Source organism: Carcharodon carcharias (assembly GCF_017639515.1).
Source record: "Carcharodon carcharias isolate sCarCar2 chromosome 36 unlocalized genomic scaffold, sCarCar2.pri SUPER_36_unloc_1, whole genome shotgun sequence".
NCBI lineage: Eukaryota > Metazoa > Chordata > Chondrichthyes > Lamniformes > Lamnidae > Carcharodon > Carcharodon carcharias.
Genome location: NW_024470726.1, coordinates 4,957,285 through 4,970,674, shown reverse-complemented (window position 1 = coordinate 4,970,674; position 13,390 = coordinate 4,957,285). Strand labels below are relative to the sequence as shown.

The 13,390-nt window shown below is 42.0% G+C and overlaps 2 protein-coding genes across 2 annotated transcripts in view; one reads left to right on the top strand and one right to left on the bottom strand.

The window, feature by feature from the left end:
* LOC121274370 (zinc finger protein 420-like) overlaps window positions 1–13,390 on the bottom strand; it is a 97,243-nt gene that overhangs the window by 43,368 nt on the left and 40,485 nt on the right. The gene's annotated exons all lie outside the window — the stretch shown is intronic.
* Window positions 1–13,390, top strand: part of LOC121274332 (zinc finger protein 91-like) — a 38,453-nt gene that overhangs the window by 903 nt on the left and 24,160 nt on the right. The window contains exons 2-4 of the mRNA XM_041181573.1: window positions 76–145; window positions 1,258–2,042; window positions 2,583–2,760. Coding sequence (XP_041037507.1) covers window positions 1,353–2,042; window positions 2,583–2,760 — 868 coding nt within the window. The 5' untranslated portion in view covers window positions 76–145; window positions 1,258–1,352. The remainder of the gene's footprint in view (window positions 1–75; window positions 146–1,257; window positions 2,043–2,582; window positions 2,761–13,390) is intronic.

Sequence of the window (13,390 nt, the reverse complement as noted above, 5' to 3'; positions counted from 1 at the left end):
AATAAAAGATAAGACTCCCCAGCTGTTCCCTTTTTACTTCTTACCTATAGTTAACATTTTTAACATTTTCTCTAGCACCTGCCTCGGGTTCCCGCTCGCTCTCGGTGTGTTCCTTATAGGTCCACTGTCTCGTCTCCTCTCACAGGTAAGGTTCTCGTTCAATATGTTTCCACTCCACTGACAAAGGAGGCACTGCTGGACCTGGTTCCTGGGAATGAGGTGGGTCCAGTGGATCAAGTGTGAGTGGGAGAACATTTAGAAGACAGTGATCATGAGGATTAGGTTGGCTATGGAAAAGGACAAAGAACAATCCAGAGTACGAATAATTAACTGTGGGGAAAACCAAACACGATGGGGATAAGAATGGACCTGGGCTGGATGAATTTGATTCAAAGGTTGGAAGGAAAATCTTTAACTCTGCAATGAGCTGACATAAAAGGGCAGCAGACACATGGGAACACCACCACCACCTGGAAGTTCCCCCCCGAGCCGCTCACCGTCCTGACTTGGAAATATATCACCGTTCCTTCCCTGTCACTGGATCAAGATCCTGGAACTCCCTCCCTAATAGCACTGTGGGTGTACCTACACCTCATGGACTGCAGCGATTCAAGATAGCAGCTCACTACCATCTTCTCGATTAAAGTGTACATTGGGGCTGAAGCTCAGCTGGGGTAGGTGAGGGGGGCGGAATATGACAGCAAGGTTGTGACCAGTATTGCCCAGTTTCACACAGTTACCTAGGAGAGGGATGGGGTTGGTGGCTAGGGAATGGAGTTTGTAGTGGGGATGGAAGACACTGGCTTCAGTCATACCAACATTTAATTGGAGCAAATTTCTGTTCATCCAGTGCTGCATGCCAGACAAGTTGGCAAGTGGAGAGATATTTGGAGGTGATGATGTTTGCATACACATGCTGCCCTTGTCCTTCTGGGTGGTGAGGATCAGGGATTTGTCAGGTCATTTTCTAGCTGGGCTTTCCTGATATAAAATCTCTCTTTCAGCCACTGCTGCTCCCTCCCCTGTCACTCCTCCATAGAGGCCAGAGTCTTGTGTAGGTACAGACCAGGTGGCAGGTTCCATTCCCTAAAGAACATTAGTGAACCAGTTGGGTTTTTATGACAATCCACCAGCTTTCATGATCACTTGTTCGTAGTGTCAGCCCCTCAAATAATCAGATTCATTCAGCTCAATTTCATTGATGTTTTAATGGATTCTCTCACACTCCATTTTTTCTGTTTTGAATCAATTTCACAGGGTATTAGGATTTGCAACCAGGAAACTCAGACATTACATCACACTCTGAAGGAGTCAGCTAATTTATTGTAACCTGATTTATTGTTGGTTTGAACATGGAGGCAAAAAGCACCGTTCACAGTGGGGAGACACTGTACACACGTTCTGTTTGTGGACAAGGCTTCAGCCAATCGTCTGTCCTGTTGAGAGAGAAGCACAGTGACTCCAGGGAGAAACCGTGGAAGTGTGGGGACTGCGGGAAGGTATTCAGTTACCCATCTGTGCTGGAAATTCATCAACGCATTCACACTGGCGAGAGGCCGTACACCTGCCCCATGTGTCGGAAGGAATTCAATCATTCATCCACCTTGAGAATACACCAGAGGAGTCACACCGGGGAGAGACCATTCAAGTGCTCTGTATGTGGAAAGGGATTCACTGTGTCATCCGGACTGCTGCAGCACCAGCGGGTTCACACTGGGGAGAGGCCGTTCACCTGCTCCGAATGTGGGAAGGGATTCACTCAGTTAAGCAACCTGAAGACACATCAGCGAATTCACACGGGAGAGAAGCCATTTACATGCTCCACGTGTGGGAAGGGATTCACTGTGCATTCCCACCTGCAGGAACACCAGCGAGTTCACACTGGGGAGAGGCCGTTCATCTGCTACGAGTGTGGGAAGGGATTCATTAACTCATCCCACCTGCTGAGCCATCAGCGACGGCACACTGGGGAGAAACCATACATTTGCTCCGATTGTGGGAAGGGATTCACTCAGTCATGCTACCTGCTCAGTCACCAGCGAGTTCACAACTAACCACAGTGATTGGATTTTGCTGTTAATCACACCCAGGACTGAACCATGCTCATTGGGATCACTTTCTGATGATGTTAATAAACTCTAGCCCCCTGTCCAGTTATAGATGTTAATACCCTGGATAAAAGTCAAATCTATCTCGAACACAAGTTGTGTTGTGTTTGGTTTGTCACCTCCCAAATCCCAGCCAATCTTTCCCAGAAATCCATCTTTGATTCTTCCAATCAGATTTCCGCCCCTGCCACAGTACCAAAGCTTGTCTTCTCAAAGTCACAATGGCAGCCTGTATCAGTGACCGTGGTAAACTCCTGCCTCGTCCTTCTCGACCTGTCTGCAGCCTTTGACACAGTCGACCACACCATCCTCCTCCAACACTTCTCACCTGGTTCCATTCTTATTTACCTAATCGCAGCCAGAGAACCACATGCAATGGCTTCTCTTCCCTTTCTCAGGCCCTTACCTTTCATTGGCGTCTCCCCAGATTGATCCTTGACACCCTCCTCTTTCTCATCTATATTCTGCCACTAGGTCCCATCATATGAAAACACAACTTTAGTTTCCAAATGTACACTAACGCCGACCCAGCTCTACCTCACCACCGCCTCTCCTGACTCCTGCACTATTGGACTGCTTACCCAACCCCCAATAACAGAAGAATGTCAATTACCTCCAGTTAAATGTGAGGACACCAAAGTCATTGTCCTTGGTGACGGCTACAAATCCCGTTTCTCTCTACTATCGCCTTATGTGCCTTTACTGTCAAATTTTGCTTTATAACGTTACTGTGGAGCACCTTGGGACATTTTGTTCTGTGAAAAGCATTATGAAGAAGCTCAACCATGGTCAAGGACAAAGCAGCCTGCATTACTGGCACCTCATCCACAAACATTCACTCCCTCCACCACCAACACACAGTGGCAGCAGTGTGTGTACCATCTACAAGATGCACTGCAGGAACTCACCAACCCTTCTTAGACAGCACATTCCAAACCCAGGACCTCTGACCTTTAGAAGGACAAGGGCAGAAGACACATGGGAACACCGCCTGAGATTCCCCTCCAAGCCACTCACCATCCTGACTTGAAAATATATTGCCGTTCCTTCGCTGTCGCTGGGTCAAAATCCTGGAACTCCCTCCCACACAGCACTGTGGGTGTACCTACAGCACAGGGACTGCAGTGGCGGTCTTAGTTCAAGACCAGTATTGGCCCCACTGCACCAGGAAAACTCCGTTGTCCCCAGAATGTGGATTTGTTCAAACTGCCTGAGTTGAGAATGGAGCTAACTGAGCACTCGAGGCTTCAGTCAAACCAGTTGTCTGGGATCTTTCTTCCTAATTTGCTAACTCCCAGTTGAAGTTGTTTCTGCAGTGAAATTTGGAATATTTATATGGGAAATAAAGGGTTAATATAATCACCACAAGTTTTATTTATGAAAGCAGTTTCTCTTGCTTTATTTTGCCACTGCAACTGTTGGCCTGTTTTTTTCCATATGTGTTTTGCTCGAGATGAAGTTACTGTAGTTGATAAGCTGAAGCTGTTTTCTGTTTTTTCACATTTGTACTTTTCAGCTAGCTTGCTTGTCCGTGAGAATGTGATAGGATGTGCTTACCAGGGAAAGATGACGGCCATAAGCAGACAAAATAAGATCAGGCATACAGCCAGCTGAATCTGTACTGTGTATAAATAAGTGTTACTGTAACTGCTTGTTTATAATAAAGAGCTCCTGACTTTAACCATCTCCAGACTCTGAGCACCTTTTGTCCCACAACAAATATTAATCTGAATTTCATTTTTTTGGAGCGAAATCTACAATTTAAAATGGGCTGTGAAAGGGAATAAAAGATCTTGGGTTTCATTTTGTGCCTTTCACACCCTCGGAACATCGCAAAGTGATTCACAATCAATGATGCATTTTGGATGGTAGAATGACAAGAGACAGTTTAAACTAAATGCTACTATTTTAACCAGTGTGCAGCAAAGGTAAGACCTGGGAGTGTTTGGACATGAATCTTTGAATGTTGCAGGCCAAGTTGATTAAACTAGTTGAAAACAACATTTATCAGATTCTATTAATAGAGACATGAAGTACTAGAGCAAGAACACTACTGAATCTGTACCAGTCACTGACTGATCCTCAGCTGAAGCACTGTGTTCAGTTCTGAACACTATACTTCAGGAACAATGTCAAGGATTTGAAAAGGGTGCACAGAAAACTTACCAGTGTAGTATCAAGGATGAGGGGCTTTGGTTATTTACAGACTGGAGTTACAATTGTTCTCCTCAGAACAGAGAACATCCGAAGACATGAAATAGGAGCATAAGTAGGCCGCTCAGCCCGTCAAGCCTGGAGATTATAGCAGTGTTTCAAGACCAAATTAAAACGCAAGCACAGATATGTCATGAATCAACTGTATTAATATGGGGACTGTTAACATGGGAACATGGGATATTTTTACTACATTATAGGAGTTAGATAAATTAAAACAATTGTTGACTGTGGGCAGAGATTTGGTTGCCTGTCTCGGGGAAACGCATGGATGTCGGCACACCAGGAAGAAAGAGTGTTCACCAGCTGAGTGTGGATTCACTGCATCATCCCATTTACTGGCACAGCAGGACAGGTAAGAGATTCATTCATTCACCCCACCTGCTAGTATACTACTAATCTTATATTTAATTGTAGGGGTTGCTGCTGTCAATCACATCCAGGATACAACTGAAGTGTAGTGAAAGTATACTAATTTTCATAATATATTTCTGGTTTATTGTGAAGTAGGTTTATGGGGGTAAGTATAGTGGGTGTGTGTGATTTAATTACATTTTGAGTGCAAGCTTGAAATTGTCAAAAGAAGCTAGGTGCTTGACATGCTAATGAGTAAACATTGATGCTGGTTTCACATGTAAGGTGTGAAGGGAATTTGCATTGTTAGATAAATGAAGAGATTCTGATTTCAGAAGGATCTTAATCTGTTTACAACTTGCCAGATAATCAAGGCTAAGGAATGTGTTTATTTTTCCCAAAGGTTACTGACAATATTGGCAAGATGAAAGTTTTTTTTATATTATGAGGAAGATACCGTTTCAAAGACATATGGAACAATAGAATTTAAATATTAAAAAGAGAGAAATATATAAAGGAGAATGAATGGCTACGTGGAAGAAGACCATGTAAGATCCAACAGGAGTGTGTGAAATTGCCTTAATGAAGCCTCCAGCCATGTGTGCATGAGTCTGCTATGTAACAAAACTGAAGTTGGGGAAAAGTCAATTGGAATTCCACTGTTGAGTGGGTATTGTGTTAAATTGCTGCTTCCGTTTCAACTCTAAAATCTATCTTGGACCATTGCCTGACAGGGGTTGTAACTGGGGGTCGAGTTAATTAGGAATTTTCTGAGTTATATTAGTGAGTAATTGTAAACTTATGTATGTGCTTGAATTCTTTTACTTTGTTAATAAATATTATAATTTAATTTTTTTTAGAAACGCTCAAGATATTGGTGGATTCGTTACTTCTGAATTCAGTGCACACATCTTGTAATAAATACAAATAGCAAAACCATTGTGATAGCGCAACCAAACTTCCCTTGTGGATTTGGTCCAGTTGGCACACATCATCTGCCACGTCATAACAAATTGGGGTCTTTTTGCGCGATATTTGAAATTCCTTTAATGGTTTGGGTTTGGTGAATCTTCAGGTTATGAGTACGAGAAGCACATTGAATTCAGGAGTTGGTGTGAGGGATGTTAAAATGGTGAGACGACAAAAATGGCTGTTGCCATGGTAAAACTTTTTTGGAAGTAGAAGATATAACTCTGATTAGGTTACAAAAAATATCTAAGTGTAATTTAACAGCATTGGTGGATAAGTTGCAGTTGAGGTAACCCATAGGGGCAAAGAAAGCAGACATAGTTAAAGTGATAGCACAGCATTTGAAATTGGAAGTGATACCTGACACTAGTGAGCCACAGCTGGAGGTAGTGAGACTTCAGTTACAAATGAAGAAGCTTGAATTTGAACAGGCGATGGTAATGAAAAAACTTGCACTATAGGCAACAGAAAAAGAAAGTAATTCAAAGAGAAATGGAAATGCGAAAACTCAACTTCCAGAGGGAAAAGTTAGCAATGGAGGGAAGGGAATAAGAATGAGGGAGTAAGACTTGGGAGCAGAAGTAGGCCATTCAGCCCATCGAATCTGCTCAGCCATTCAAAGAGATCATGGCTGATCTGCTAATCCTCGACTCCACTTTCCTGCCTTTTCCCCATAACCCTTGATTCCCTTACTGATTAAATATATCTCATTCCTTGAATATACTTATCGACCCAGCTTCTACAGCCCTCTGTGGTAAAGAATTCCACAGATGAACAACCGAGAGGAGAAATTCTTCCACATCCCTATCTTAAATGGGTGACCCTTTACTCTGAGATTATGCCCTCTGGTCTTAGACCTCCCACAAGGGAAACAACCTCTCAGCATCTGCCCTGTTAAGTCACCTAAGTTCTCATATGTTTCAATAAGGTTGCCTGTCATTCTTCTAAACTCCAATGACTGCAGGCCCAACCTACTCAACCTCTCCTCATAAGAAAATCCCTCCATACCCAGGATCAACCTAGTGAACGTTCTCTGGGCTGCCGCCAATGCCGGTATATCTTTCCTTACATAAGGGGAACAAAACTGTTCACAGTATTCTAGGTGTGGTCTAACTAGTGCCTTGTATAGTTTTAGCAAGACTTCCCTATTTTTATACGCCATTCCCTTTGAAATAAAGGCCAACATTCCATTTGCCTTCCCTATCACCTGCTGAAATTGCATGCTAGCTTTTTGGGATTCATGCACGAGGGCCCCCAAATCTCTTTGTGCTGCAGCTTTCTGCAGTCTTTCTCCATTTAAGTAATGTTCAGCTCCTCTAGTCATCATTCCAAAGTGCATAAACTCACATTTCCCACATTATGTTCTATCTGCCAAGTTTTTGCCCACTCACTTAAACTGTCTATATCCCTCTGTAAACTCTTTGTCATCCTCACCACTTGCCTTCCCACCTATTTTTGTGCCATCCACAAGCTTGGCGATAGTACATTCATTTCCCTCATCTAAGTCATTAATGTATATATTGTAAATAATTGTGGCCCCAGCACTGACTTCCTATGGCACTCCATCATTACAGGTTGCCATCCTGAAAATGCCCCCTTTATCCCATCTCTCTGTCTTCTATTAGTTAACCAATCCTCTATCCATGCTAATATACTACTCCCAATACCATGGGCTCTTATTAAATAGCCAGATGTGCGGTACCTTAATGAATGCCTTTTGGAAATCCAAATATATTACATCTACTGGTACCCCTTTATCTATCGTGCTTGTTACCTCCTCAAAGAATTCTAATAAATTTGTCAGGCATGATTTCCCTGTCATGAAGCCATGTTGACTCTGCTTGATTAAATTATGCATTTCTAAATGCTCTGCTTTTACATCCTTTTTAATAGACTCTAACATTTTCCCAATGACGAATGTTAAGCTAACCGGCCTATAGTTTACCTGTTTTGTCTCCCTCCATTTTTGAATCAGAGTGTTACATTGGCAGTTTTCCAACACTCTGGGACTTTTCCAGAATCTAAGGATTCTTAGAAGATTACTACCAGTGCATCCACTATCTCTGCAGCTGCTTCCTTTAATATCTTGGGATGCAACCCATCAGGTCCAGGTGACTTATTGGCCTTTAGCCCCATTAGTTCCCCTAGTACTTTTTCTGTAATGATAGTTATTGTATTTATTTCCTTCCCCCCCCCACGCGCACACACACACACACACACACACACACACCCACTCCCAGAGCCCTTTTGCCCCTTGATTATTTAGTATTTTTGGAATGCTATTAGTGTCTTCTACCGTGAAGACTAATGCAAAGTATTTATTTGACTCCTCTGCCTTTTTGTCATTCCCCATTATTTTTTCCCCAGCCTCATTCACTAAGGGGCCTATACTGACTTTGGCCTCTCTCTTGCTTTTTTATATTTTAAAGGAGCTCTTACTGTCTGTTTTTAAAATACTTGCTAGTTTACCTTCAAAGTTTATTTTCTCCCTCTTTATCTTTTTTTGGTTATCTTGTGTTTGTTTGTAAAACTTTCCCAATCCTCTGGCTTACCACTAATCCTTGCCACATTGTATATTTTTTTCTTTCAATTTGATACTATCCTTAACTTCCTTGGTTAACTATGGTTGGTTTGTCCCCTTCCTAGAATCCTTCCTCACTGGGATATATCTTTCTTGTGAGTCATGAACTATTTTCTTAAATGTCTGCCATTGTTTATCAACCGTCTTTTCTGCTAAACTTCTTTCCCAGTCCACTCCAGCCAACTTGGCCCTCATTCCTTTGTAATTACCCTTATTTAAGTTTAGCACAGTTGTTTCTGTTCCAAGTTTCTCACTCTCAAACTGAATGCTAAATTCTACCATGTTATGGTCACTGTTTCCTAGAGGATCTTTTGCTCTGACATCATTTAGTACACCTGCCTCCCTACATAATATCAGATCCAAAATAGCCTGATCCCTGGTTGGATCCACAACATATTGTTCTAGGAAACTGTCCTGAATACATTCAATGAATTCTTCCTCATGGCTACCTCTGCCAATTTGATTTTCCCAATCTGCATGAAGATTAAGGTCACCCATGATTAATGTACTACCTTTTTTACATGCCCTCGTTATCTCATGATTTATTCTCTGTCCTACAGCATAGCTACTGTTAGGGGGCCTATAGACGACCCCAACCAGTGTCTTCTTCCCCTTGTTATTTCTTACCTCCACCCATGTGGATTCTACATCTTCTGATCCAAGATCATCTCTTGCTATTGTACTTATTCCATCTCGTACTAACAAGGCTACCCCACCACCCTTTCATTTCCTGTCTGTCTTTTTGAGAAGTCACATGCCCTTGAATATTTAGCTTCCAGCTTTGATCTCCTCATAACCATGTCTCCACAATGGCTATAAGATCATACCCAATAACCACTATTTGTGCCGTTAATTCATTTATTTTGTTCCAAATACCACATGCAATTAAGTAAAGAGCAACTAATTTTGTCTTTTTACCATTTTTCCCCATCTGACTATTTGCTGCTTTTTTTTTTATTTTTGGACACTCTGTCCCTTCCTGTCACACTCTGGGTATCATTGCCGAAATAGCTGCCCTACAAGGCTGTCATATCTTTTTGCTTTGTAAGCTTATGTATCCCCTCTCCAGAACCCTTTCCCCCTCTATTTAGTTTAAATCTCTCTCTACAGCCCTAGTTATTCAATTCGCCAGGTCACTGGTCCCAGAACAGTTCAATTGAAGCCCATCCGACCAGAACAGCTACCTTCTACACCAGTATGGTGCCAATGTCCCATGAACGGAAACCCATTCCTCCCACATCAACCTTTGAGCCACACATTTAACTCCTTGACTCTATTTACTCTATGCCAGTTTGCCCATGGCTCAGGTAGTAATCCCAAGATTATTATCCTTGGAGGTTCTGCTTTTTAATTTAGCTCCTAACTGTTCAATTTTTGTCAGCAGATCCTCCTTTCTAGTCCTATCAGCATCATTGAGAGGAAAGTGAAAGAGAATGCCAGCTTTAAAAGCTGGACTTTAAAAAAGAGATGTCAGATGCTGAGGAAGGTTCTGATGATGAAAAAGCTTTCAACCTAAATTCCAGTGGGGAGTTGTTTAAATTTGTGTGAGCTCTTCCAAAGATTGAAGAAAGGGATGGAGAGGTGTTCTTAATTTCATTTGAGAAGATAGCTAAGCAGATGAATTGGGCAAAAGAAATCTGGACATTGCCTTTACAGTCTAGCTTAGTGGGCAGAGCTCATGAGGTTTATGCTTCACTGTCAGAAGAAGTGTCAGTAGATTATAATGCAGTAAAAAAAGGTTATTTTTGAGTGCATATGAGTTGGTTCCTGAGGCGTACAGATAGAAACTTAGGAATATAAGGAAACAGCCTGGTCAAACCTATATTGAGTTTGAGAGAGTAAAACAAAGTAATTTTGACAGGTGGATACGGGCACTAAAGATAAAGACAACGTATGTAGCTGTTAGAGAAGTAATTCTTTTGGAAGAATTCATGTAGAGGAACAGAGAGTTAAAACAGTAAGATAAGTAGCAGATATAGCTGATGAGTTTGTTCATAGATCTAAACCTCTTTTGCGTCACCCTTTTAAATCAGAGAAGGACAGAAAATGGGAAGGTGAAAGAAAGGTAGGTAGCCAGAGAAGAGGAGTAATTGGAAATTCTCAGGAATTTTTTTTCTCAGACTAAGAAGCAAAGTGCTCAGGGTAGAAGTGACACTCAGAAATTAGGTGTTTTCATGTAGTAAGGTTGGGCATATGAAGTCAATGTGTTGGATGTTACAGGGAAAGTCTGTTACAATAATTGGAAATCAGATAAATTCTGGAAGTAAAAGTACTATGGGTTCTGAGGTCCAGGCGCAGGAAAAGCTAGTGGTTTGTGTAAAGGTAAAACAGGAAGAATCAGTGATATGTAAAGAAGTAGGAATGTGTTCACAATTTACTCAATGGAGTTCTGAAGAGTAGGTTGCAGAAATGCTCAAAGATTTTGTCTGTGAAGGGGAAGTCTTTCCATGTGTACACGGTGGAGCAGGTAAACGTATTAAAATGTTAAGAGACACAGTTGCTAGTCAGTCTTTAATTCATGGGATAGTGATATTTGTTGTCCAGAGGGAATGTTGCAGAAAAAGGTGATATTAAGTGGGGTTCATGGATATGCGAAACCTATTACATTATGGACAGTAATTTTTTTAAAGAGTAAGTGGAAAATAGGTGAGGTGATTGTTGGAGTACTGGACAAATTACCCATTGTAGGGGTTCAGTTTATTTTAGGTAATGATATAGCTGGGTCACAGATGGGCTGATGCTTACAGTAGCTGAGCAGCCTGTAGAGGTGCATTCAACAGAGGTGTTGCAGAAAGAGCATCCTGGATTGTTTCCAGTTTGTGTAGTCATGAGATCACAAGCTCAAGGGTTGAAACAGGAAGAAGAGGAAGGTAAAGGCAGGGAAAAGGTGTTGAAGTTCAATTAGCTGATACTATCTTTGATAAGATTGTTCAGGGAGAAAGAATGGTCGAGAATGAAGCTGTAGTGTTTAGTTCAGTTCAGTTGGTAGAGCTACAACAAAAGGATCCACAAATAAAGCAGTTATATCAGACAGCTTACTCAGAAACAGAGGCAGAATGTATTCTGGAATATTATTACCTTAAAGGTAACATGCCAATGAGGAAGTGGAGACCCTTATCATGTTTAAGAAGATGAAAAATGGATGGAAGTGCAAGTGATGAAAATATAATAATTTTCATAATCACTGGTTTATTGTGAAGTAGGTTTATGAGGGTAAATAAAGTTGGGTCTGCCTGTGTGTGATTTAATTACATTTGGAGTCAAGTAGACTGCAAACTTATTTCATCAATAGAAGCTAGGTTCTTGACATGCTAATGAGTAAACATGGATGCTGGCTTAGCATGCAAAATGCGAAGGGAATTTAAATTTTTAAATAAATGAAGGGATATTTGGATTTCAAAGGGATTTTAGTCTATTTACAACTAGCCAGATGAGCAAGACCATAAGACATAGGAGCAGGAATTAGGCCCATCAAATCTGCTCCGCCATTCAATCATCAATGATAAGTTTCTCAACCCCATTCTCCCGTCTTCTCCCCGTAACCTTTGATCCCCTTACCAATCAAGAACATATCTATCTCGGTCTTAAATACACTCAATGACCTGGCCTCCACAGTCTTCTGTGGCAATGAATTCCATAAGTTTACCACTCTCTGGCTAAAGAAGTTTCTCCTCATCTCTGTTCTAAAAGGTCTTCCCTTTATTCTGAGGCTGTGTCCTTGGGTCCTAGTCTCTCCTACTAATGGAAACATCTTCCCCACTTCCACTCTATCCAGGCCTTTCAGTATTCTGTAAGTTTCAATCAGATTCCCCCACATCCTTCTAAACTCCATCGAGTATAGACCCAGAATCCTCAAACGTTCCCCATATGTTAAGCCTTTCATTCCTGGGATCATTCTTGTGAACCTCCTCTGGACCCTCTCCAGGGCCAGAACATCCTTCCTGAGATACGGGGCCCAAAATTGCTCACAATATTCTAAATGTGGTCTGACCAGAGCCTTATAAAGCCTCAGCAGCACATCCCTGCTTTTATATTCTAGTCCTCTCGAAATAAATGCCAACATTGTATTTGCCTTTCTACCGACTCAACCTGCAAGTTAACCTTAAGAGAATCCTGGACTAGGACTCCCAAGTCCCTTTGTACTCCAGATTTCTGAATTCTCTCCCCATTTAGTCTATGCCTCTATTCTTCCTACCAAAGTGCATGACCTCACACTTCCCCACATTGTATTCCATCTGCCACTTCTTTGCCCATTCTCCTAACCTGTCCAAATCCTTCTGCAGCCTCCCTGCCTCCTCAATACTACCTGTCTCTCCACCTATCTTTAAATCTTATGCAAACTTAACCAGAATGCCCTCAGTTCCTTCATCTAGATCATTAATGTATAAAGTGAAAAGTTGTGGTCCCAACACTGACCCCTGCGGAACTCCACTAGTCACCGGCCGCCATCCTGAGAAGGACCCCCTTATCCCCACTCTCTGCCTCCTGCCAGACAGCCAATCTTCTATCCATGCTAGTACCTTGCCTCTAACATCATGGGCTCTTATCTTACTGAGCAGCCTCCTGTGCGGCACCTTGTCAAAGGCCTTCTGGAAGTCCAAGTAGATAATATCCATTGGCTCTCCTTTGTCTAACCTACTCGTTACCTCCTCAAAGAATTCTAACAGATTTGTCAGGCATGACCTCCCCTTAATGAAACCATGCTGACTTTGCCCTACTTTACCATGCAGTTCCAAGTATTCTGAAATCTCATCCTTAATGGTCTCCAAAATCTTACCAACAACTGAGGTCAGGCTAATCGGCCTGTAATTTCCCATTTTTTGCCTCAATCCCTTCTTAAACGGGGGGGTTACATTAGTGATTTTCCAGTCTTCTGGGACCCTCCCTGACTCTAGTGATTCCTGAAAGATCACCACCAATGCCTCCACTATCTCTTCAGCTATCTCCTTCAGAACTCTGGGGTGTAATCCATCTGGTCCAGGTGATTTATCCACCTTCAGACCTTTCAGTTTTCCTAGCACTTTCTCCTTGGTAATAGCCACCATACTCACCTCTGCCCCCTAACTCTCTTGAATTTTGGGGATATTACTCATGTCTTCCTCTGTGAAGACTGACACAAAGTACCTATTCAGTTCCTCCGCTATTTCTTTGTTCCCCACTATTA